Genomic DNA, 15,355 nt, shown 5'->3' on the forward strand with positions numbered 1-15,355 from the left:
GGACAGAAGAAGTACATTGCACTCTGCTATCCTGGACCTGAATTTACTTTTGACTATTTAAACACATCTTTGCAGCATTTGTAAAAATGGATAAGCAACTCAGGAAATACTAGTTTTATTTCAGCACGCATATGGAGATTTACTGAAGAGTGTCAATGAATGGCAGATTTCTTTAGCAGGACATCCAAATGATCGTGGCTCCCCCTCCCCCCAAAAATGATTTATTTGTATGCTGTTTTTATTAGTAAAAAAAAATCCGAAAAATATATTCTGGTTTCAGTGTTATATTTTTTACAGAAACTTATTAACTCTGTGTTTTGCTTTGAGTGGAAAAAAATCTGTATTTTACTCCAGCCGTTTTTTCTGGGCTTATTTATTCTGAGCACATCAGAGCTGTTTGCAGTCGATTACAATAGAGAACAGATTCTTTCTGTATTTGGAAAGGGAGCCATTGTCAGAAAAAAGCTTCTTAATGTTTGTCTTCTAGGACCTGCCCCAGATGCTGTTTCAGACAAAATCTATCAGATCAGCAAAACCCTTGAGGAATATGCCATTTGTCCCGATCTCAGAGTTGACTTATCTCGGCTGGGAAGACAAGAATTTGATCTGGAGAACAAATTCAAACCTTTCCGAGGTACCAATCTGCGTTTTTATCCAAGCTGTATGCTAAATCCATAGATTCTGTTTATAGAAAGAGTTGTCACAGAATGACAATAATGTAAGTATTTAAACAGTGCTTAGATTATTCTTCACAATGCCTTAAAACATTAATCCTCCCAGCACCCTGCAGAATAGGTAAGTAAATCTTATCTCTATTTTACAGATGGGGAAACTGAGGCTAAGAGTTTGTGTATTAAAGTCTCAATCCAGCAAAAGACTGAAGCACATGCTTAACTTCAAGTGTGAGCATCCACTGTATTACAGTCAAACACTTGCACAGAGCAATTTGCTAGATAGGCCCCAAGTCAACAATTCTTAAGTGCCAGAAGGACACTTTTATAACCCCAGCTAGGGTGTTGTTTGACTACACTTCCCCCTCTGAAAAGGTCCATGCCTGAAAGCTGTGGCATGCCCTCCACTCTCAGACTCCAAATATGGAGGCGGTTCAGCACCACACGGGATCAGGTCTAAGTGTACTAGTTAATATCTAAGGCATTGATTCAGCACACGCTTAACTTTAAGCATGAGAGTAGTCCCAATGGCCAAGTTGAGTAGGATGTCCTGTTGTTAAACTGTTCTGTAAGTTATGAAGGAATGAGAAATTTGGCTTGTATGTGGGATACCTGTACAGCTCAGCCTGATGTGTTAAATAAGTCCCATTCCCTAGATGGGTCTTGGTGTGGGAAGGTTTTAGGTGGGTGCAGGCCTAGTGCACTGGGAAGGCCCCCTGTGTGACTGTGTTTCAGGGTAAGCCTGCTGGCACCCACACTGCAACGGCAGGCCTTGTACCTGGGGCTGGGGCTGGCTCTGCAGTCTGGACATTGCTGCTTGGCGCATAGGGTCACAGTGCCAGTGGTGCCAATTCAGATATTTCTTGGGGGAAAGGGGAGCAAATTTTCAGATTGGAATTTAAATATACAATAAAAAACAACTTGATGGAAAATTTTGCATAGTACTTCAAACCAGTTAGCTTTCCAGAGTTTTACAGTTAAAAACCACAGAGTGTTAGAAACAACAGAGGAGCGCCTGCTGTTCCACCCACAAGCCACTATGCTCACCCCTTTCTGGGAGCCCCTTTACTATACCCTCCCCAGAGCCCTGACTCCCTTACCCCGCTCCCAGCTGGCTTCAGTCTTCCTTGCGGGAAGGAATTTTAGGGTCTTCCCCTCTCTGCCCAATAACAAGGCCTCCTCCCCTGTGACACAGGGACCTCTTGGTACTAATGGGCAGAGAGCACAGTGGTACATAAGGGTTACTGGGATCCCTGGGGTCTGGGTATCTACATACTAATTCACCAAAGAGTGTCATGAACTCTCTACTGAAAGCCTGTGTCACACTGATCATCATCATAATTGGAAAATATGTATGTAGGGATAATGTGTAAGGAGTTATGGATATTTCCTGAAAGTTATGTTCTTAAGATCGGTGACTTGGGGATGGTAACCAAAAGGTGATTAGGCAAGTTTTCTTTCAGGAAAGAGATGTCTGTCTGTCTGGCTATATGTAAACTGTGTATTATATTGTTCACAATGGATGCCCATATGCAGTCTGAGCTAAATGCTAATGAGAGGATTGTGAAATCTTCCAGAGAGGGAATTTACAGAAAGAAAGAAATCAGCAGGAGGGAGTCATAGTGAAAACTATAGATTTTTGGACTATAACTGGAGGTACCACGTCTCACTCCGCATCCTTCACTGAGGAGACAGGCAGGGCTTGTCTTATGAATGGAGAATCACAGCTGGTCTGGCTGTTTGATGCCGGGAGAGAGATTTTGAGTGAGCTACCCTTTATGAGATAGGGGAATGTCTTACTAGTTAAGTTTAGCTCTCAAAAGCGTGTATAATTTTATTTTATATGTAACCATTTGTTTCTATTAATTCTACTTGCTTTGTCTTAAATCTCTGTTCTTTGTTAAATAAACTTCTTGTTTTTACTATAAACATATCTGAGTGCTGTGGAGGCATAATCTAAGGTGACTGGTAAACTGGGGTGTATTGTTCCCTTGGGAGCTGATCTGGGAATGTTATGAGTCTTCCAGTGGATCGGGGTGGGCACTCCTTCCCCACCCCTCCATCCCTTGCCACTGCAGAGTGAATGCAGGGCACGCCTGATTTCAAATGCACCCATCCTCTGCACTGGGCTGGGATTAGGTTTGTGAGGAGGAGGCATCAGCGGAGGAGAGAGCAGGATGCTGGCCTATAATTCCTCCCCCGCACCCCCTTCCAAATTTGGACCTTGGGAAGTCACATGAAAAGACAAATTGCAGTTGGTGGGTTGCCTTTTTCTTGGTGTAGTTCTTCCCTAGGAATCAATACTTTCACAGCTTTAAGACCAGTCCTGTTTGGTTTGATCCATTTTTATATGTTGAATGCCAACTGAAAAAGTTGTCAAGATATTTTGAATGTAAAATAAAGTTTTTATTTCTGTGTATTATATTTTATTGAAATACATTCACAGTAATACAGACCCTTAATACATCCTGCAGTTCTTAAGCAGGCAAAGCTCCACTGATTTACAGAGGACTGAGGCCTGATCCAAACCCCAGTGAAATCAGTGGGAGTCTTTCAGTTGATGTAAGTGGACTTTGGATCAAGCTTTTGGTTCCTAAGTGTTGCATGATCTGGTCTTGTTTAGTGTGTAATGGATTGTTTAGGTGTCTTTGGAGAGAGGTTAGTGATCAGTTTATCAATCTGTCTATGTGGTCAACTCTAGTAATTTCTTTCGCTTTATTTCCCCAGTTGAAATAGTGGATTCAGTGGATATCTACCTCAATCTGCTTCGAACTATCTTTGACTTTAACATGATCAGAAGCTTGCTGACTGGACCCAATCAGCTTAAGATAAGAATTGATGCCATGAATGGAGGTAGTATTCTGAGTTTCTGTTGTTGGCAAGAAAAGTTAAAAAGTTAAAACATACCCAATACTGTAAACTATTTTATTATGATGTAATGCTAATATTCACTGTCAGTGTATATTCCTGTTTGGAATTTGCTCTGTTGGTTTTGATGGGGGTTTTCCCTGAGTAAGGAGTGCAGGATTTGGTTGATTATTGTAGCAGAAACAGCTTGTGGAATAAATTATCATAGTGCGTGTTAAAAAAGAGAGAACTTATTAAAGGAATGTGCTCTCCTGATAATAACAGCTCATTATATTTTCTGAACAAATATGCTACATATAAACTGTAATGTGGTTTATAAATTATTGCATATTGTGTTTAAAATTCCAAGATACAGACCTTTTATGTAATTGAAGGCTATGAATAAGGAAGATATACTCTGTGTGTGTGTGTGTGAGTGAGAGAGAGAGAGAGAATGACTTTTTCATCTTCAGGTGACTAACTCAATTCTGTTGCAGGATTTTAGTGAATTCATTGCCATCTGATAATAGGTGATTTATGTAAAACAAGTTACTGGTCTCAGGTTTTTTTATGCACAAGTGTAATAAACATTATGAACATACCATTACAATTTACACTAATTTGTACTCATTGGTCATCTCAACAGAGGCAGAAGGCAGGATATGGTGACTGAACAACCTTCTTCAGGTCAGGGTGCAGGAAAGTTTGCACTGATGTTCAGTGGATAAATAAATCCCAAAGTTTTCAATATGACTTCTTTAATGAGCATTAAGCTTAAAAGATTTTGTTTTTATTTAGAAGAGAATGGTGGAGAGGAGCAGTTTCACAAGTGGCTGTGCATCATGATCACTAGCTAATACATGCAGTTTGTATTTTTAACAGCTCCATTTTAATTTAAGATTTTTTCTAGGGTTTAATGGTAGGGGATTTGGCATTAGTAATACTCAAGAGATTTTTTTTAATACAAATTCCATGGCTGAGGAATGGAGGATTATATGATTGTCACTTATGACACACACAAAATTTTAAGTTACTGGTATAGATGGCCAAACTATGCATAATAAAAGTGCATTCACACTAGGAGAAAGTGGCTTTTTATCACATTAGCTAGCATGTGGTAACTAATGTGGTAAGGTAGTGTGGACAAGGCAATTGTAATTTTAATGTTTTATCAGGTCAATGTAAATGCTCCTAATGTGTTTATTCCCTTAATATTTACCCTGACCTGATAACACATGTTAAAACTACAACTGCTTTGTCCAAGATTTTACCATGAGTTGGGATACTGTGTATTGGCTAACACTATTTTTTCTTACTGAAGACAAGGCCTAAGTACGTATGATAACTGTGTGTCGTCGACCCACATAGGGGATAAGAGTCCAGTTAGTTACCAGCTAACAGAGTTACTCAGTAGCAAAAGCATGGATGTCTACCATCTGAGCTAACAGAGTTCCCACAGATAACCCTGGAGGGAGGAGGGGGAATTACACAATGTTCAGTGAAATACCTGTTTTTCTTTCAGTTGGTATAACAGAGATGTGTGTGCAATGCGAATGCACTAGTTAAGTCTTCTATTAAGTTTCCATGCTGTTGAATATTGGAATTTGAAGTGTGTATGCTCTTGAAAATAGATGGCAAATTCCTTTTGCAGTTATGGGACCCTATGTAAGGAGAGTCCTGTGTGATGAATTAGGAGCTCCTGCAAATTCTGCAATAAACTGTATTCCTCTGGAGGATTTTGGTGGGCAACTTCCTGACCCAAACTTAACGTATGCAACTACCCTGCTGGAGGCTATGAAAGGAGGAGAATACGGATTTGGAGCTGCTTTTGATGCCGATGGAGTAAGTATTTCAGCCAATCTGGGTTTTGGGTCAAGGATGTCATCTTTGCTAGTGCATCTATTAGACACTGAAGCATAATAGGCCCTAATTTTGAGGATGCAAGTTATTTGCATGCACAGATGATAGCAGTTGTACCCACAAATCAAGCCCAAATGATATAATTTGTGCCCTCAGTTGACTGCACCTGCAAATTTGTAGGGCAGGCTGAGGACTCTAAATATTTGGCCCAACTTGTCTTAGTGTTTGCATAACTTCTCAGATAGAAAAATGCAGCCTATGTAAATGAGGGAGACTGTCTTAGTAACCGGCAACTAAATGAAGTTAATTTTGGCTGAGATTCTAAAATTCCTTTTGTGCTTCAGCTAAGTGAATTTTCTGCACTTAAGACAGGCACTGAATCACAAGCTCTGTGTGTTTTTTAAATCTTGCATTCTTGCTACTAGCAATGTAAACAGCAAAGTATTACAGCAGTAACTTGGTATCCTCTTAAGATGAATGTATGTGTGGTGAGAGAGTGGGGGGAAGAAAAGGACAGGGGCTATTGAGGTACAAAAGCCATTTACTGTTGTCAGTATTCAGTTGATACAAATTAACTGCCTGTCTCTAGCTAGTACATATCATCAGCAAGAAGATTATTTTACACTAGGGTAGCCACAAGCTCATCAAAATGCCATGTAGGAGACGGGAACCGGGGAGCATCTTGGAATTTTGATTCATTGGGCTGGAAGGAGATGTGGTTTGATAGGGAGATGATAAGCTTGCAGTGATCATGGGGATGAGCTACTCAACTTGATTTCTCTCTGACACTTTTTGTCTTGTCTCTTCAGGACCGCTATATGATTCTAGGTCAAAATGGTTTCTTTGTGAACCCTTCTGATTCACTGGCAGTTATTGCTGCCAATCTTTCTTGCATTCCATATTTCCGTCAGATGGGTGTTCGAGGGTTCGGTAGAAGCATGCCTACCAGCACAGCACTGGACAGGTAAGGGAGCAAGTTTTCTTTTTATCATCATGGTCTTGACATTAGTTGTGACTTCTTCCATCTTTGATATTGTTGCCCCTTTTCAAGGCAAGCAGCTAGTCAAATTTTGGATCCCTGGGGATTTTCCAGTTAGAAGTAGAAATTGATGGAGTGTGCTATTCTCTCTGATGCCATCTTGTTTATTTACAAAGAATGTACAAAATTCTGCTTCTCTGAATATGGGAGGAACTAATACTAAAAGGACCATTATTTTAGTATATAGCCCCAAGTCTCTTTAGCCAACACACCTTGGCCCAAAACTCTCTCTTTAGAGTGACCCTGGGAAAAGCTGTGCTTGTAGGTTACTGCTTGTCTTTTGTGCTTTTTAGCCTCTACCTCTCTGTCTGTTCTTGTCTGCTCTCAGTTTTTGTGTGTTCTCTCCTCGACCTACTCACACATCTGTTCACAATACCAAGTGGAACCCGATGCCCACAAGGTGCTACTTTCTGGGCAAACTCCATTAGACCTTGTTTTAGGAGTGGCCCTTTAACTGTCTCTTATAACTATCTTAAATTAAGAGCATCTTTGAATGAGGATTTAATGCAACCCATAACAAATTTCACCAAGCTTATATGGCAGCCTACAAAACTGTGAAATCTTGTGATCAGGTCTTCTAAAATTTTTGACAACTTTTGATTGAAATTTTTAGGGTGAACTTATTGGTAAATAATTGCATAACTAGATAAACCAATTTTTTGGCACCTTTATTTTGCATTATGCATGTTCCGTGTGGCCAGTCATCCCTGCTTTTGGTCAGTATCAGTGAACTGAGGATCTTTAAAAGTCTCAACTAAAAATTCAGATTTGTACCCAATCATAACTGCATTACACAATATCTTGCCTCTGCAAAACTGGATTGGGAATTATTCAAGAACAAACTGTCTCCAGATATTCCTGATACCTCCTGCTTCTGGTTGGACTGGAAACACAGTGATACCCAGCAACTTTATGTGGTATTTTGGTGGTTCCATTTCCAAAAAAACTTAAGAAAATCAAAAGTATGCAAAAATGAATACTTATTTTAAAAGTTATAAAGCCTTCACATTTCTCTAAATTTTGCTTCAACTTTCAAGTAGTTTGGATAAAATAATAGTCTAATTTGCCCATCCTTCATTAGGATGGAAACAGCACAAACCCTGAAGCAAAGCAGACTGGCAGGAAACAGGAAATAACCATTTACCAGTAATTCCTGAGCATAATTACTTTAGTCCATTTCCTGATAAATATTGGTTTAAAACTAAACCTGACAGCCCTGCTGATAATATTTATGAAGGTTAGAGAGAGAGAAAGATGAAGGCCTAATGCAGCACTAAGTGAACATTTGAAAAGATTATATATAATCAGTTGAGATATAGCATTTATTATTCTGACCAGCTGAAATCTGAACAGGTGGTGTCCAAACGTATATTATCCTAGGACTGATAAACAAATTAGCGGTTGTCTGTACCAAATGGTGTCTAGTCAGGAAACAGTTGTTTAAAAATGAAATATTAATAACATGGAAAGATTAATGCCTATCCAAAAACCAAGGATAGTAATACAGTGTGGTCCCTACTCATGGGACTTCTGAAACTGACAATGGCTTTTAAAGTTGACAATTCACATGCCCTTGGTGGCTGATGGATTTTTCAGAGAAGTTTTCCCTACTGTATGTAAATGTTGAGGCTTTAAGGAAATTATGCAGTATGTTCTAGTTTTCCCCCTCTCCCGCCTCAAACACACACTTCATGTAGGTCTCTGAAAATGAAATCTATCTTTATCATGAGATGCTATGGTTTCAGTAAAGGAAATAGAGAAGAGACATGTTGGACCTAGAGTTCACGATATCTAGGACATTTTAAACATATTTGCCTTCTCCCCACTTTCCTCTCGCCCCCCCTCCAGTTGTAGCTAAATGTATTAGAGGCTATGCATGTACTGAAGTCCACCTCAGCAACACTCTCAACAGTTGACATAGATTCTCGACCATGTTTACTTGATCTATTGGTTTCCAGATGGTCTCAAGTGAGTTACTGCTTAATTTGTTTCAACATTACCAGTGTTATTTTTATGGGGTTAAGGCTTATTTATAAAATAAAATAGAGTGGTTTATAATGATGGACCTTAGTTAAGGATATACATATTTTCCCAGCCATTCCTACAAATGTTTATTAACATTAGGTCTAGTGACTGCATACATGGTGCGTGTAATTTTTGTTTGTTTGTTTGCTTTTGCTTTAGGGTTGTTTTTGTTTTTCCTTGAAGATTGAAAGACTACAAGTGCTAGAAGCTGGAGTCCTCTAGTTTGCCACTTTCCATTGTGGCTTAAGACAGCCTGAATTGCTTGATTTTTCTTACTGACTTGCTAGAGCCCTGAGATCCAGTGGTTCAATTGCCTTGATATCCAAGTCCTAACTAATATGTGTGATTTTTTTTAAAGCGCTACTTTAGTGAGTGCACATGGTGAAACCCTTTTCTTTAGGACTCGAAGCCAGACTTTAAAGTTGAACTGAGGTTTAATAATAAGTGGTTAGTACTTTATCTACTGCAAATCACTTTTCCCATGTGCGTGCTAAGTACGTGCATTGGAACACTGCAAGCAGTATCACAAATGCCTTTTCCAAAGAAGAGTTCCCTGAATGAATGGCCAAGCCATCACTAATTCCAAGTTTTATAGCGAAATTTGCCTTAAATGACCACCGAAGTTACAGCAAAAATTGGTTTTATAGAAGAGGCAATCTTTACAGCATTTTAGAAAACTTGTATCTGAAATCTTTGTGCATAGTCTGAAATGGTTTTTAAGAGTGGGGTTGCTTAAGGAAGTGGTTTATGATGTAGATTTCACTGTGGTCCAGATTCTGATTTCATTTAAAACCGTGTAAGTTAGGAACAATTCTGTTGAAGTCAATGGAATTATACCAATGTAAAATGGGTGGAAGAAAGTAGAGAATCAAGATTTGTATGGTTACAGCATCTGTACTTCCATTGTTGTGGGTTAAATAGCTAACTTGAAAGAAAAAATTATAGAAACTCACCTGTTGTGTAGCCTATGCATGATCATAGAACTGGGAAAGCTATTGCCTTTTTGAAGGCAGAGTGCATTCCCTGTACAGTCACAAGAGAGAACCTAAAAATAAAAGTTGTGCAGTTCTACATGGGAGTAGCAAAAAAATACGGTGTTTAATATTAATCTTTATTATCTCGGTGTATATTTATGTAAATAGAAACGAGAAAATAATATTTTAAAAGACGTAACTTTTTGTCTATTGTGGGAGATATATTTGTTCATTCTGCACAGTCTGTCTTTTGTTGGTCCTTTTTATGCCTTTCTAGTGGGCTGGCCTGCCATACTCTGGGGACAGCTCTGATGGAACCACGTTGTGTATTCACTCATAAAACTGTTTGTGAGCTCATGCACTGGAAAGGATACCTAGGGTAATTAAAGTGTATACTATGTACATTAGTGCTGGCAGAAGACGAGGAAATGATCTCATGCCTGTCCTTAGAAGACAACTCTTGTGTCATATGCTGTTAGTTACTATAAGAAATATGAATTGTTAAGGCTACAAGATGGCCTCGTAGGTCTTGGTTAAAATAGGCTTCCACATCTCTCCTGAAACCTCCTTGATCCAGCAAGTGTCTTGATCAGACATTCAGTGATCAGATCAAATTCTTGATCAGAATTCAGTGTCCACAAAGTGAATCTTGCGTTTGTAGTTAACGTACACTTTTCATCTATATTGTTTGAGATCAGAGGTTGACCACAGAGAATCTGCTGTGCTAAAAATGTGATAGGATAATCAGGGATGAAAGTAACTTAAAGGACTTACCGATACACCGGAGTCCTGAGCAGGTGCGTGGCCTCAACCAGAAGAGGCGGGGCCTCAACAGGAAGAGGCGAGGCCTTTCAATATTTAAAGGCCTTGGGGCTGTGGCTGGGAGCCCCAGGGCCTTTAAATCACCCCAGAGCTACCAGCTGCAGAGGCAGCTGGGAGCCCTGGGGCTCGAGGGTGAATTAAAGGATCCGGAGCTCTGGCCGCTGTGGAATTCTGGGCCCTTTAAATCACCGCAGGAGCCCTGCCATCACTACTCCAGGGCGGCAGGGCTACGGCAGTGATTTAAAGGGCCCAGGGCTCCGCCGCAGAGGGGAGTCCTGGGTCCTTTAAAGTACCGCCAGAGCCCTGCTGTCACTGGGGCTCCAGCAGTTGGGCTCGGGCAGGGATTTAGTGGGCCCAGTGCTCCTACCACTGCCGGGAGCCCTGGATTCTTTAAAGTGCCACTGGAGCCTTGCCGCCACTGAAATCAATATATTTGAAAATGTAGAAAACATCCAAAAATATTTAAATAAATGGTATTCTATTATTGTTTAATTGTGCGATCTGTTTTTTTAATCACTTGACAGACCTAATTACAACTAGTGCAGGGTGAATAATTTATAACAATTTCTTCAATAAAGTTTGCTATTTCTTCTGTTAAAAATCATTATCCAAAAATTATTCATGATTTATTTCAGCAAATAATATTAGTTTCCAGGTGGTTCCAGTTTAAAATTTGCTTTCCATGAGTATTCTCACTAAGTTTGTTTTCTACATTATGTAAAAGTGAACATAAAAGGGTCATAAACAAAGATTACTTTAAAAAATCTGAATGACTATTCACAGAAAATGTATTACGCTCAGAGGTGAAAATAAGCTGGTACAGTCCAATATGCTGTGCAGGACTGGACTAGCTTCCCCAGCGGTGATCTAAAGAGCCCAGGGCTCCAGCCGCTGCGGGGAGCCCCAGGCCCTTCAAATCACTGCCGGAGATCCGGCAGCCAGGCTTGGGCGGGGATTTAAAGGTGCCAGAGCTCTGGATGCTGCGGGGAGTCCTGGGCCCTTTAAAGCACTGCCAGAGCTCCAGCAATGGGGCTTGGCTGGCACTTTAAAAGGCCCTGGGCTCCCTGCAGCAGCCAGAGCCTCTGGCTCTTTAAATCACTGCTGGAGCCCTGCCGCCGCTACCCTGGGGCAGCAGCGGCAGAGCTCCAGCAGTGATTTAAAGGGTCAGGGTCTCGGCTGCTGCTGTAGACAGCCCTGGGCCCTTTAAAGTGCCGCCAGAGCCCCAAGCTCCAGCGGTGCTTTAAAGGGCCCAGGACTCCCTGCAGCGTCCAGAGTATACCAGGATTCTTTGCTGCTTTGACAGATCCAGACTAACACGGCTACCCCTCTGATATTTGTAACACACTTACAGTGGTTGCTAATCTTTCTTGAATGCATCTGTTGCATCCATTAAGAGAGCAGAAACAGCACTTTGGAGAGGAGAAGGAACGTTATAGGCTAACAAACAGATCTACCTGTTCTTGAACAAGTTAGTAACATTAAGTTCAGACATATGCAGCTGGGATTTAATAATAAAGAGATTCATGATTCCACGATAAAAGAAATTATGTGACAAAAATATTTTCACATAATAGTTACACTGGTTGGAAAACATTAGCATTTTAAAAAAGGTTTTGCTGTTGTTCAAGAAGGCCCTAATAAATGTAAAACCTTCTGACTTAAACCTTTGTAAAATATTGTGGTCTAAATCTTTTGGATTTAGGCTGGAATAAATCTCTTTGCAACCTTTTTTGGCACTGCACCTGACATTTCACTCAGCTAATTCCAAGGGGAAACTGAAAAAAATCTTAACCTGTAACTCAAAGTCAACAAAAAGCATCTACTTCTGGATAACATCCTTTTAACTGGTGATTCTGCAGTAAACTCAAGCTTCCAGTCACATTAAACACATGGCTACATGGCAATGAAGAGCAGGAGTCCAGCCTGGAAGTCCAAATCAGGTTTTGGCTTTAGAAAGCTTGTTTATGAATGCTTACCACTATAATCATAATACTTTGGGGATTTTATTGTTTTTCTCCCTCAGTTCACTCTTCAGTTGGAAGCATCATCTTTCATTGGGAGAAGACGGTTGAGGTTTGGCAAAGGGCTGCCATACTACTAGTAATTTCATATTTAAATTGGTTTGCCAGGTTATTAGTGCTATATTTTATTATTTCATTACAGCAGTGCCTGGAAGGACCGCTGTTGTTAAGGTTGCCTCAGTGTTTCCTTTACTCAGGCATTTAGAAATGTTCTGAGAAGAATTTCTCTGGGTTGAAACTTGATGGAATAGAGAGACAGGGTTGAGCACACTTTTTAATATTTGTAAAATATTCTATTACGTGAAAATATTATTAGATTAATAACCCAACATTGCCATCTCTTATCTCTATAATAAAACAATGAGTAAAACCAGAGAATAACAAATGTATTCCCTTATGTTATGCAAAGTGACTGTAATTACATATTCATTATCCTACCATCATAAACAAAAGACAGAACTGCAGCACCTCTTAAAATGATAGTGATCCCCACCAGTTTTTACAGGATGGGAAGAGAGAAAGGTGTAGATCTTGGAAATGTTATGCAGGAAGAAGTTGCAAGGTTTGATCATGGTCTGGATATTCATGTCAAGAGAGAATGTGGAGTCAAAAAGATGATAGCCAGAGTTTGTAGCTGGGTCTTGTGGGAGCAGCAAAAGCAGCAATGGGGAGAGTGTCAAGGTAAGAAAGAGAAGTTAGGAATAAGGGCCTCATTCTACATCCACTGAAGTTTGTGGCAAAGCTCCCAGTGACTTCAGTGGAATCAGATCCTAAGAAAGGGACTTTCTAAACTGAGTCATATTACAAAAAAAGTGTGGATTTTGTTGAGGGGATGAAAGACAATTCGGGCTAATTCTTTTTACATCATAAATGGGTTTGCCTATCTATAGTAATAAGTAGTATCTCCTCTTCCTGGTATCAACTAAAATGATTAGGTATAAAATGCAGCTGAATAATGAAGTAACAAAATGCTTGTTACATTGGCCAAGGAAAAGCACCAAGAGGCCTTGCAGGGCTACCCAGTTGCACTGAGGACGGGTGTGTGTGTGTGTGAGAGAGAGAGAGAGAGAGAGAGAGAGTATATTCCTTCAATAGGCCAACCATCTCTACTGTTCAGTTTATGGGAGGGGCGGAGCCATGGTGCTGTCTCCTCAGACAGGGAGAGGATCAACTCAGTAGTACCCCTGCACATCTAGAAAATGAGGACTGTGATTCTTGACTGGAGGCAGTACTAACGGGTGGTGGTGGGGAGTCCATAGTTCCTCTCTGTAATCACGGCTGTCCTTATGGTGCAGCTACATGAAGACCAGCCACAATTTAGTGCAAATAATTACCCTTGAATCATTCCTTTCATTTTATAAAGACCCCATATGGTATGTGTGTCATAGTATAATTCCCAATTCTGAACCTTAGCGTTCAAAATATGGGTACTAGCATGAATTCCCCTAAGCTTAATTACCAGCTTAGATCCTGTAGTGCTGCCACCAATCAGGACTTAGAGTAGAGTGCCTGATAAACTCTGGTCTCCCTCAAAACCTTCCCTGGGGACCCCCAAAACCCAAATTCCTTGAGTCTCACAACAAAGGGGAATAAACTATTTCCCTTCCCCCTCCTCCCCTCCAGGTATTCCCTCCCTGGGCTCCTGGAGAGATATACAGATTCAAGCTCCGTGAATCTAAACAAAGGGATTCCCCCTTCTCCTTTCTTCCTCCCAGATCTTTCCCGCCCTGGGTACACTAGGAGATCACCGTGATTCAAACTTCTTGAATCACAACACAGAGAAATCAGGTGGGTTCCCTCCCCCTTCTCCTTCCCTGTTAAGTACAGACTCAATTCCCTTGAGCCTCAACAAGGGAAAAAATCAGACAGGTCTTAAAAGCAAAACTTTTAATAAAAGAAAAAAAGAATAAAGAAAATCACTGTAAATTCAAGATGGAATATTACAGGGTCTGTCAGCTTATAGAAATTGGAGAAACAGCCTCCTCCAGCAGAAATACAATTTAAAATACTTTTAGCCAAATACACATTAGACCCCTACCAGCCAGATACACATTTGCAAATAAAGCAAAACAATCAAAAAGACTAAACCACCTTTCTACCTTTTGTACTTACTAAATTGGAATAGAAGATTAGAGAGCCTGTAGGTACGTGTGGTCACTCTCAGAGCCCAGAGAGAACAAAGCAAAACCCAAAAACACAAACAAAGGCTTCCCTCCACTGAGATTTGAAAGTATCTTGTCTCCTGATTGGTCCCCTGGTCAGGTGTTTGGTTCCCTGTTTGTTAACCCTTTACAGGTAAAGGAGACATTAACTCTTAACTATCTGTTTATGACAATATGAAACATTCCAAAGGATTTAGAAAGTTAAATGCAGCCATGTCAATGTGTTCTCTTCTGTATGCAGGGCTGTGTTGTTTAATAGTTTTTTGCTGTGCATTATTAAACTTAAACAGAAGGACGCGGTAATCTAGAGGATTTAGTGTTGCTTAGGAATACAGTACTAACAAATGGAACACTGGATTACAAGAGAATTCAGTTAAGATATTTAAATAGTGGTCCTTGACATATGTTTGGTTGAAGTGATTGTTTGAATATACTAATATGTACTTTGGGGAAAGTGTAGCAGTTGACAGGAAACATCTGCTTTAGTGTGATCCAACATCAACAGGATTGTGGCAGTGTCTGCCTCCTGAGACTCCATACATCGCTCTTCATTTCTCTGCAACACTTGCCATGAGTTTGGTGTGTGTTGTGTATAAAATGAAGGTACACCCTGTTTACCAAATCTTTATCATAACAAAGTGTATTTTAGTATCTAATTTCTGCACAACTGGCAAATCCAAAGCAAATAGAACACTGACATTTAGCTAATGCTCTCTGAAATGAGTACCTCCGGATAAGTGAAAGCGGTTTCTGTGTTAAAGAGAAAGTTGGGTAAAATTTGAAAGGCAGAACAGTTTAGTAGTTACAGCGGAAGAACAAGGGTCAGAGAATTATGGTGTTAAAAGCACCATTGCAACCCTCTAGCACATCTGTAAAATGTCATCTGTCTGCACACAAGTGTTTGCAGTGATGCACAGAGGTTCACACTACCACT

General features: G+C 40.2%; 1 protein-coding gene across 1 annotated transcript in view; it reads left to right on the forward strand.

The window, feature by feature from the left end:
• Nucleotides 1-15,355, forward strand: part of PGM5 (phosphoglucomutase 5) — a 129,826-nt gene that overhangs the window by 19,845 nt on the left and 94,626 nt on the right. The window contains exons 3-6 of the mRNA XM_050944285.1: nucleotides 488-634; nucleotides 3,399-3,524; nucleotides 5,170-5,360; nucleotides 6,188-6,342. Coding sequence (XP_050800242.1) covers nucleotides 488-634; nucleotides 3,399-3,524; nucleotides 5,170-5,360; nucleotides 6,188-6,342 — 619 coding nt within the window. The remainder of the gene's footprint in view (nucleotides 1-487; nucleotides 635-3,398; nucleotides 3,525-5,169; nucleotides 5,361-6,187; nucleotides 6,343-15,355) is intronic.

Source organism: Gopherus flavomarginatus, chromosome 3 (assembly GCF_025201925.1).
Source record: "Gopherus flavomarginatus isolate rGopFla2 chromosome 3, rGopFla2.mat.asm, whole genome shotgun sequence".
Lineage (NCBI taxonomy): Eukaryota > Metazoa > Chordata > Testudines > Testudinidae > Gopherus > Gopherus flavomarginatus.